The sequence below is a fragment of the Molossus molossus genome, unplaced genomic scaffold (assembly GCF_014108415.1).
Source record: "Molossus molossus isolate mMolMol1 unplaced genomic scaffold, mMolMol1.p scaffold_m16_p_2, whole genome shotgun sequence".
NCBI classification, from domain to species: domain Eukaryota; kingdom Metazoa; phylum Chordata; class Mammalia; order Chiroptera; family Molossidae; genus Molossus; species Molossus molossus.
The window spans coordinates 8556763-8568207 of record NW_023425355.1 but is presented as its reverse complement, the minus strand read 5'-3'; the positions used below and the strand labels follow the sequence as shown (position 1 = coordinate 8568207).

General features: G+C 40.2%; 1 protein-coding gene and 1 non-coding gene across 3 annotated transcripts in view; one reads left to right on the top strand and one right to left on the bottom strand.

Moving 5' to 3' along the window:
• Window positions 1–547: 547 nt before the first annotated feature.
• Window positions 548–710, bottom strand: LOC118636856. Its single transcript, XR_004960821.1, has one exon. It is a non-coding gene; the product is annotated as a U1 spliceosomal RNA (small nuclear RNA).
• Window positions 711–3847: 3137 nt separating this feature from the next.
• MAGT1 (magnesium transporter 1) overlaps window positions 3848–11445 on the top strand; it is a 32402-nt gene continuing 24804 nt past the window's right edge. The window contains exon 1 of one of the 2 annotated variants that reach the window (XM_036271046.1): window positions 3848–4131. In XM_036271046.1, the coding sequence (XP_036126939.1) occupies window positions 4030–4131 (102 nt within the window). In that variant the 5' untranslated portion in view covers window positions 3848–4029. The remainder of the gene's footprint in view (window positions 4132–11445) is intronic. The other variant, XM_036271047.1, reaches the window with a different exon arrangement.

Sequence of the window (11445 nt, the reverse complement as noted above, 5' to 3'; positions counted from 1 at the left end):
TGTCTTCTTAGGGCATCTTATCAGGAAGCATGTAATATTACATTGGTAATGTCAACTTGAATCATTTGGTCGAAGGAGTGGCTTCTATGTTCCTACACTATAAAGTTACTATTTTCCCCTTGTAAGTATAAATAACGTGAAGAATAATACATAAAGACTATGTAAATAATCTTGTTCTTCAGCAAACTTTCACCCACTAGTTTTTGTATCCATTGATGATTTTTGCCTAAATCAATTATTAGTTTGAAAATTGCTGCCCTGGCCGGTTTGGCTCAGCGGCTGGAGCGTCGGCCTGCGGTCCGGAGAGACCCGGGTTTGGTTCCCGCTAAGGGCAGGTACATTGGCTGCAGTTTGTCCCCGGCCCTGGTTAGGTCGTGTGGATGGCAGCCACTCGATGTGTCCCTTTCGGGTCAATGTTTCTCTCTTTCTCTCTCTCTTTCTCTCTCTCTCACTCTATCTGAACAAAAAATGGAAAAATGTCCTCGGGTGAGAATTAAAAAAAAAATGAAAATTGCAAAGTAGTGATTTTCTTTTCTTTTTTTTTTTTTAGGGGAGAGCACGAATGTAGTCCCCCACTACCACAAATTACGCAGTGGAGTTTCCCACATTTGGGGAAATCACAGGGGTCAGCACATCGGAGTGCAATGGATAAGCCTCTCGCTGGGAAAACCGCCTTCGTGATCATGGTATCTCCCCTGCCAGGTAAGTATGCAAAGTGGTGATTTTCTAATTATTATTCTTTCCATAATCAATGATGGATGTTCTACTCTAAAGAGGAATTTTATCTTCTCTCCTATTTATTTGTTCATTATCAGTATGGATTCATGACTCTAATAGGTTATAATCCATTCTTATTTATTTTAATAAATAATAATGCCAGATGTAGTCAGTAGGATTCCCTTTCAGCTGGCTTATGTCTTTTTTTTTTTTTTTATGTCTCTATCTTTTTTTTGAGCAACTTTTTATTTTCTGACACAAAATATTCAAGGTTCATCTTGTACTTTCCCTGCCCTAGCAATGGAATCAGCCATTTCTCTAAGGACCCTTAGTTTCTTTTAGGGATGGTATTTAGTAACCTAGATTTGGCACTAGGTGTGCTCCTTGAAGTGTCTTTGCTTTCTAGTCCTTTCAGTGAATAGAGCTAGGAATATATTTTATGAATGATAAGTTTATACTGATACCTCCAATTCCAGTCCAACCCCCAAAAATTCTTCTTTACCTTCCCTCATTTCATATTTTTAGCTCCCTTCTTCCACAGTGAGAATCCTAGTTCTGCCCTGGCTGGTTTGGCTCAGCGGTAGAGCATCGGCCTGCAGACCAATGAATCGCGGGTTCAATTCCAGTCAAGGGCATGTACCTCGGTTGTGGTTCATCTCAGGCCATGGTTGGGTTGTGCAGGAAGCAACCACTCAATGTACAGTTCTGTGAGTTTTGACAAATTTATCAAGGATGTGACCATCCCAACAATTAAGGACAGAACAGTTCCATCACCACAAATATATGTGGCCCCTTTGTAGTTAACCCCTCTTCCAACCTCCAGTGCCTGATAGCCACTGATTTGTTCTCTGTCTCTAGGAGTTTGCCTTTTCCAGAACGTCATATAGGTGGAATCACACTGCATGTCTCCTTGTATTTTTATTATTATGAGTGTCTGTAAACATTTTTAATTTTTTAAATCTCTCTCAATCACATCTCTTCACTTCAGAACCAGCTAGTTTCTTTTCCATACCCACGTCCTTGACTCTCCTACATAATTATATTATTTCCCTTCGTGTGCCTGAATTTCCAAGTAGAGTCTAAAAGAGTAGTCATAGGGCCCTGGCGGTAAGAGTGTCAGCCTGTGGTCCAGAGAGACCCGGGTTCGGTTCCCGCTAAGGGCATGTACTTTGGTTGCAGTTTGCCCCGGCCCAGGTTGGGTTGTGTGGGTGGCAGCCACTTGATGTGTCCCTTTCACGTCGATGTTTCTCTCTCTCTCCCCCTCCTACTCTATCTGAACAAAAAATGAATGTCCTCAGGTGAGGATAAAAAATGTAAAAAAAAAAAAAAGAGTAGTCATAGGACATTACACATCACCAAAATACATCTAACTTATAGGCAATTTATTTTATTTTTATTATTATTTTTTAATCCTCACCTGAGGATATTTTTCCATTTATCTTCAGATAGAGTGGAAGGAAGGGGTGGGGGAAGAGAGAGAGAGAAACATCGATGTGAAAGAGGCACATCAACTGGTTGCCTCCTACGTGACCCCAATCAGAGCCTGGGACCAAACCACAACTGAAGTATGTGCCCTTGACCAGAATCGAACCTTCAGCTCTTTGGTCCAAGGGCCGATGTTCAAACTGCTGAGCCAAACTGACCAGGGCAATTTCTTTTATTTTGTTGGTGCTTTTCCTCTTGAATAGATTATTAGTCACTATTAAAATCATCCCAGCCTTGGCTGGTTTGGCTCAGTGGTTAGAGCATCGGCCTGCGGTCCAGAGAGACCCGGGTTCAGTTCCCGCTAAGGGCATGTACCTCGGTTGCAGTTTGTCCCCGGCTGTGGTTGGGTCGTTCGGGTAGCAGCCACTCAATGTGTCCCTTCCCCATCTCTCTCTCTCCCCCCCCCCCCACTCTATCTGAACAAAAAATGGAAAAAATGTCCTCGGGTGAGGATAAAAATAATAATAATAATAATAATAATAATAATAATAATAAAGTCATTCCAGCCCAGCCGGTGTGGCTCAGTGGTTGAGCATCGACCCATGCACCAAGAGGTTGCCGGTTCGATTCCCAGTTTCTCTCTTTCTCTCCCCTCTCTTTAAAATCAAATAAAGAAAAAAAATTGAAAAAAAAAATCATTCCAGTTTTACAACCCACAATGATAAACAGACCTGGGCCAAAAAATGGAAACTTCTTCAGCTATGTAGGGTTTTTATTATTTTTTAGATAGGGGAATTGTATGTTTGATGACAGCTATGACACACATAACTTTAAAAAGACCGAAGTGCTTCCTTACAACCTTAGTTTTGCATCCATCCTCCAAACAAAATAACAAATAAAAAAAGGCATTTGCTCTGCATAACCTAAAGTTTAAGTCCTTGTTGATGCCTCTAGTAATAAGAATTTTAACTTTTAAAATGTCATGATTAGCCCAGCTGGTGTGGCTCAGCGGTTGAGCAACGACCCATGCACCAAGAGGTCGCAGGTTCAATTCCCAGTCAGGGCACATGCCCAGGTTGTGGGCCAGATCCCCAGTGTGGGGCAAGCAGGAGGCAGCCAATCGATGTTCTCTCTCATCGATGTTTCTATCTCTCCCTTGCCTTTCCTCTCTCTAAACAAAGAAAAAAGATTAAAAAATAAAAATGTCATTATTAAACAAAAACCTCAAAAATGACTTTGATATCCACTCTGTTCAGCATACATAGCACAGTTCCTGGAACACAGAAGGTATTCAACAAGCTCCTGTTTGTTCACCGTAAAAAAATCTCCCTCTGTGATACTGAGTATATTTTTGCTTTCTGGCTTTTTAAAAATTATTATTTTGATTTGAGGCAATCTGGTGACAGAATGAGGGACTAAAAAAGATTCTAACAATCACATGACTATGTTCAATGTATTCTAGAATATTACACGAAAGAGGTGGATGTCAGACTTCTAAATGAGTCTCCATGGGAAAGATTCTGTTTTCCCAACCTTAAGCCATCTTAGACTCCGAAAAGCCGCAGTTTCACAACTGCGCACGCGCGTCTGAAGAGCCCCGAAGCGCGACATCTTTACGTAAATGAAAGGGGCGAGCCATCATCTTTAGCGGACCAATGAAAAACCTCCAGATTATCCTTTTTCTATTGGCTAACGGAGACCAATTAGAAGTGAACCGTCTTTTAGCGGGCGTCTCACAGTAGAGCGCCGTGACGTAATGTGAGAGGTCGCCCGGTAGGGCTGAGCTAGACCAATGAGGAGGGTTAAGGGGCTGGTTTGCCTGTTCTCACGCCCAACCCGCAGACTCAGCGGAGGAAAGTTTCGCTTCTACGAGGGAGAGGAGCTAACATGGCAGCGCGTTTGTGGCTTCGATGTGTCTCTGCAACCATTGCAGTGGCGCTGCTGCTCATTTATGGGGTTCCCTCAGCCTCTGCCCAAAGAAAGAAGGAGGTGAGGATGCTGTTTCCAGCAACACGGGCTTTTCTCAATGAGTGCGGCTTGAGAGGGTCTGTTCTATCCTTCCCGACCCCCTTTCCCCGCCCGTTCTGTGTCTTTGGTGGCTCCAATTCCGCCGTTTTGGAAGTTGTGGGGTTTGAAAGAGAAGAAACTAGCACCTTGTGTTCTGGGGATGTGGCGTCTGAGAGTGGAGTTGGGTATGAACATCCTGGCTTCTCTAGGCCTGTGCATCTACAAATCTATGACTTTTGACACTTTGAGTGTGGGCCCCATCAGGTGCTGGGGGGAGTTACACTTGAAGTCCAGCGGGTAGAACCTGAGAGTCTTCTGCTGTCAGTAGGTGTAACTTCGTTATGGACGCTTAGAGCAGTTTATAGCATTTTCACTTTAGAAATGTAAGACAAACTGGAGAGGGAAACTCTGCCAGGTTTATTACTTTTTCCAAGTAATTGATTCAAAGCAATTTACGGGAGTGGAAGCTATTAAACTATTTTCAGTCATTTACCAAACAATAAGCGTGCCAGGACTTTGGTATTCATAAGTGAACAAAACTAAGATCCCTCCTTGTGGAATTTACTGGCTTTAGTTAGTGGAGGAGATAACAATATTCTTTACTCACAATTAAGCTGTCCAAAAAGGAATTTTAACACTGTGTTGAAACCCTAGGGACTTAACAGCCATATGCTCCTAGAGTTTTACAGATTACTAGCAATCATTTATGCTCTCTAGTTTTATTTTTTATAAATGAGGGAAACTGAGTCCTAAGTTTATGCAGTTAACTGGCAGAACAAAGCCTAAAACTCTGGATTAGTTAGTCTTATGTTATCTCCTGTACATTCTAGATGTCTTTTATGTTTAAAAACACTATATATAAAGGTATGTATATGTATAACAAAATATTTGTACGGATACACACCAATCTGTTAACAGTGGTTATTTTGGGGTAATCAGGTTGTTTATTAGGGAAACACTTTCACTTTTTACCTTTTGTACGCTATTGCCTGAATTGCTACAATGACCACTTACTCTTTTTTTTTTTTTTTTCAATTTTTATTAATTTATTTTTGTTACAGATGTTTCTCCTCTCCTCCCAGATCCCCTCCTCCCCGTCTGCCCCCGACCCCAAATAGCATTGTTGTCTATGTGCATTGGTTATGCATACATGTATATAAGTTCTTTGGTTCATTTCATCCATCCCCCCATCCTCCTACTCTGAACACTTACTCATTTTTAATGAACAAGTGAAGATTTTTAAAAGCTAGTTTTTAGCCCTGGCCAGTTTGGCTCAGAGGTTAGAGCGTCAGCCTGCAGTCCAGAGAGACCTGGGTTTGGTTCCCACTAAGGGCATGTACTTCAGTTGCAGTTTGTCCCCGGTTGGGTGGTGCGGGTGGCAGCCACTCAATGTGTCCCTTTTATGTCCATGTTTCTCTCTTCTTTCTCTCTCTCCCTCCCGCTCTATCTAAACAAAAAATGGAAAAATGTTCTCGGGTGAGGATAAAAAATAAATACATAAATAAAAATAAAAGCTGTTTTTTAAAAAATAAAATAAATTAACATTTCTACTAAAGTTATATTTATTCATTTAATCTCTCACTGAACTAGAAGCAGAAAGGCCTAGCAGGGGATACATTATGTACAAAAGGAATAAGCAATGAATTATATACTTTAAAATGGTTAACATGGTGGATTTTATGTTATGTGAATTTTATCTCAATTTGGTCCTCTTTGAACCCATACTTCATAGTGTAGCCAGAGATGAAAAGGAAACTCTGAAAACCTTTTCACCTATTTTGCTAAGTATAAAAGGGCTTCTGTAATCTGTCCCTGGTCTGCTTCTTCCAGTCTCATCTCAGTCCCAGCTCGTCCTTGTACTAGTCATACTGAATTACTTGCCTTCCTTGATCTTCTGTACTCTCTTGTGTCTATTCTTATTAGAATTCTGCTGCAGTATTTCCCTTCTCTCTCATCCCACCCCCTCATTCACCTGAGGTTTCCTACTCTTCAAGTCTTAGCTCAAACATTACTTTCTTCCTCAACTAAGCTTTTTTTGTTTCTCCCAGGTGAATTGAGATAAATTCAGCGCATTGTATTGTTATTGTTTATATACTAGTCTTTCCCATTAGACTGTGAACATCTTGAATATAGGCACTTTTTTTTACTTGACTTTTTTTTTTCCTTAGGGAGAGAGAGATAGAAACATTATAGTGAGAAAACATCTATCTGCTGCCTCCTGCACTCCCTCTACTGGGGATTGAGCCCAAAACCCAGGCATGTGCCCCAACCAGGAATCCAACTGGCGACCTCTCAGTGCATGGGACATTGCTCAACCAACTGAGCCACAACAGCCAGGGCGAGAGTACATTTATATATTTTTAAAAATTTTTATCTTGCCCTGGCGGTTTGGCTCAGCGGTTAGAGCATCGGCCTGCGGTCCAGAGAGAGCCGGGTTCGGTTCCCGCTAAGGGCATGTACCTCGGTTGCAGTTTTTCCCCGGCCCTGGTTGGGTGGTGCGGGTGGCAACCACTCCATGTGTCCCTTTCATGTCCATGTTTCTCTCTCCCTCTCTCTCCCTCCCACTCTATTTGAACAAAATATGGAAAAATGTCCTTGGGTGAGGATTAAAAAAATTTTTTTTTCTTGCCCTGGCTGGTTTGGCTCAGTGGTCAGAGCGTCAGCCTGCGGCCCAGAGAGTCCCAGGTTTGGTTCTGCTAAGGGCACGTACCTCAGTTGCAGTTTGTCCCCGGCTGTGGTTGGGGTCGTGCAGGTGGCAACCACTGGATGTGTCTCTCTCACATAATGTTTTTCTCTTCCTCCCTCCCTGTCTCTCTCTCTTTCCCCTCCCTGCCTCCCACTCTCTAAAAATCAATGGAAAAAATATCCTTGGGTGAGGATTAACAACAAAAAAGACGTCTCCCTTAAATGAATATAATTAAAAATCACTCCAGTTCCTCATGGTTGTCTGTTGTTAAATATAATGCTACCGTACTTATCTGATTATTTATACCTGTAGCAATGTTTTTACTTGAAGGTTGAACTTATTCTCTATTATTTACTCAGTGCCGTCTACATGTCAGGTAATGGTTTACATGCATTATCTATAATACAGTAACCCTGCAGAGTAAGTGTCCCTTTCACATCAATGTTTCTCTCTCTCCCTCTCTCTTCCTCTATCTCCCTCACACTCTGTTTGAACAAAAAATGGAAAAATGTCCTCAGGTGAGGATTTAAAAAAAATGGTCATAGTAATGGTAGGATATGAGATAGTCCCCCCACCTCTTCTCAGTTTTCCAAAAACGTTTAAAAATTTTAAAGAGCATGTATGTTAATGCAACCCAAATGATCTTTAGCAAGTTACTCTGAGTCTCATTTTCCTTACCAGTAGAATGGGAAAATGCCTGTTTCTTTGGATATTGTGAAAATTAAATAAGATGAAAGCTATAAAGTGCTTAATGTAATATCTGGCATGTAGAAGACATTAGATGAATATTAGAAAATAAAATAAGAATGTGTTCCTCTGCAGCAGTAAAATGTTTTCTCAATTGATCTTTTTTATTGTTTTTATGAGGATTACTTAGAAAATAGAATTATCTGCATATTTTCACAAGGCAGGCTTTATTGGAAATATTTGTATTCTCTGACATCGCTTTGAGAACTGACACATGCGTGTGTCATACATGCAAAACAGCAATTCTTTAGAAAATACCTTATCACTAAGAACTAAAAGCTCAGTAAGTGTTCCAAAACAAATGAGACACTCCCCCAATAATAAAACAAGGAGAGTGAACAGTGGTGTATTTTAGTCCTGTCCAGGAAGTAGGTGAACTGAGAATGGAGGAGATAGCATTTAAGAATTAAATCTGCTCTCTTCTCTGCTCACTGTCCTCCTTTGGTCATTATCTGCCAATTATGTTTCCAGATCTGTTCAGTCTCACTTGTAACTTAAGGACGGGGTTGGAAAGTTATTGCTTAACCAGGGAATTTATTTTCCTAACATCTGAAAACTACTAGATGATTAGGAAAGTAAAAATATGAAGAATTTTTATGAATAAACCCTGATGGTCTAGAACACAGATACAGTCACATCATATTTTGGGGAGAGGGTGGTACATTTCAGAGGAATTCAGACTGGTGTGCTTAGCTTTTTAAAAATCTACTTATTTATTTATTTATTTATTTTAATCCTCACCCGAGGACATTTTTCCAATTTTTGTACAGATAGAGTGGGAGGGAGAGAGAGAGAGAGAAACATCGATGTGAAAGGGACACATCAAGTGGCTGCCACCCGTACAACCGACCAGGGCCGGGGACAAACTGCAACCGAAGTACGTGCCCTTAGTGGGAACCGAACCCGGGTCTCTCCGGACCACAGGCCCACGCTCTAACCGCTGAGCCAAACCGGCCAGGGCTACTTATTTATTTTTTAAGTGTTTTTATTGACTTAAAATTTTTTTTCTTTTTTTTTAATCCTCACCTGAGGACATTTTTTGTATTTATCTTCAGATAGAGTGGGAGGGAGAGAGGGGTGAAGAGAGAGAGAGAAACATCGATGTGAGAGAGATGCATCGATTGGTTGCCCCCCACATAACCCTATCCAGGGCGGGGACAAACTGCAACCTAGGTATGTGCCCTTAGCGGGAACCGAACCCGGGACTCTCTGGTTCGCGGGCTGACACTCTAACCGCTGAGCCAAACCAGCCAGGACCTGGGCAGCTTTTTAACTTGTGAAATTCAGAAGAAATCTTAATAGCAGGATTATATTTTAGCTTTAAATGATAATAGATTCCTATATGCTATTTTTGATGACTGATTTTCAGTAAAGTAGGGGAATTTGTGGTTGTTAAGGCCTAATCTACTAATTGAGCTAATTGGGCTAAATACTATGCAAGCAGGTAGAATAAAATTAAACATTGTCTTGCTGCCCTTTCTTGGCCCTCTTAATCTTTGTAGCCCTAAAAATTTCATCACACTTGATTATCACCAACAGGATTAGATATATTAATTGACTTACTGTTAGTGGGATTATTGTGTGGCCATACTAATTTAAATGTTTCAAGAGAAGAGAAAGAGTAAACTTACTTAAGTTTGTTGAAAGATATTTTAATTATGAATATCGTTGTTGTTTTTGTTTTAGTGGAAATGTACTCCAAGTAATGTACTCCAAGAAGGGGGCAAATTTTTTGTTGTTAATCCTCACCTGAGGATATTTTTCCATTGATTTTTAGGGAGGGGGAGGGAGAAAGAGAGGGAGAAACATCAATGTGAGAGAGACATTGATCGGTTGCCTCCCATATGACCCCAACTAAGGCCGGGGATCCAAACTGCAACCCAGGTAGGTGCCCTTGATTGGAACCGAACCCAAGATCCTTCGGTGCACAGGCCGACGCTCTAACTACTGAGCCAAACTTGTTGGGCCATGGGGGAGGTAAATTGATTGTGTAAGTCTTTGCTTATAAATTTAATGTTTTCCCATAGCAAGCCTATATTTTGTTTTGAATGAATATATTTAATGCAAATTAAAAACTGGATGGATATATTTCCTTAAATGTTTTTTTGAAACTTAGTGGAAAAGGTATTTGCAATAGGAATTGTTTCCAAATCAATTCCTTTTTTTGAGTTACTGAGTAGTTCACTTGGTAAACTTTTTATTTTTCTTTACCACAGTCCTTGGAAAATGTGTTTCTTATTAATCAATTTTAACTATTAAATAGTAAATAGGCGGAACTGAAGGGTATAGGTGACATTTTATTTTATTTATTTATTTTTTTGAGAAGGGGAGAGAGAGAGAGAGATAGAAACATTGATGAGAGAGAACACCGATTGGCCGCCTCTTGCACACCCCCCACTGGGAATTTGGCCCACAATCTGGGCATGTGCCCTGACCGGGAATTGAACCGGCAACCTCTTGATGCATGGGTTGACCACTCAACCTCTGAGGCACACCAGCTGGTCAGGGTATAGGTGACATTTTAATCCTTTACTTTCAAAGGTTGTGATTTTGAAAGATAATGGAATATGTGGAGAGTGAATAATGGAACTTAGTGGAGAGGCTATAGAAAACACTTTTTTTTCTTATTTATTTATTTATTTTTTTAATCCTCACCAGAGGATATTTTTCTATTTATCTTCAGATAGAGTGGGAGAGGGGGAGAGAGAGAGAGGAGAGAAACATTGATGTATGAGAGTCACTTGGTTGCTTCCCGCATGACCCGCACCAGGGCCAGGGACTGAAGTGCAACTGAGGTACGTGCCTTTGACCGAAATCGCACCCACGACTCTTTGGTCCACAGGCCGACACTCTAACTGCTGAGCCAAACCAGACAGGGCAATTTTTTTAAATTAAATTTATTAGGGTAACATTGGTTAATAACATTACATAATTTTCAGGTATACAAGATTATATGATCCAGCAATTCCTGTTTGGGTATTTACCCGAAAAACAAAATTTTTATTTCTAAGCCATGGCTTTTATTAACAAACAATGGCCTCTTGACAATGGATGAGAAGCATCATAAGGAAGGATGTTCTTCAGTACTAGAAATTTACTCCTATCAAGAAAGCTTTCAACTCAAATGTGAGCAAAAGCGATGCTCGTTTATAAAACCATATACTAGAGAAGACAAAAGAAAACTAGTGAAAGAAGTGTCTGGTAAATATTAAGGTGTTATATTTGAGTTATCTAGACTATACCACATTTTTCAACTGTTCCAGGAAGATCAGGTGATTTATTACTATGAATGGTGTATTTTTTCTGTTGTTTATTTGAATTGCTTAATATTTATTTAATTTCCCAGTGTTACACACACAAATTTATGTAACATGTGATCCCTATTCATAAGAATTAGAATATAAGCAGTAGTTCTCAAGTTTCAGTGCATATAAAGACTTGGGGTACATGTTAAAATTTTGTATTCTTGGAACCTACCCTAGACCCACTGAGTTAAATTTATTGGAAGATGAAATCCAGAAGTCTGTACTTTTAACAGCTACATTTTGAGAAACATGGGTATAGAAAGTTTATTATCCATTATGCTAACAGCTCACTCTGAGAAGTTTTAGTGTACTTTATTGTCAAATATTTTATATTGTGTTCTGAGCATTATTGAATAAAAGTTTTTTGAATGCATAATACAATTATAAAAACCTAAGTTGTACTGTGAAAATTCTTTTCATTTTAGAACAGTTCTCAATGAGGAAGGGGGGATATTTCTCCCCCAGGATTATGTGGCAATGTCTGGAGACATTTTTGGCGGTTGTAGCTGGGCATAGAGGTTAGGGATGCTGCTCAACTTCCTTCGATGTGCAGCACAG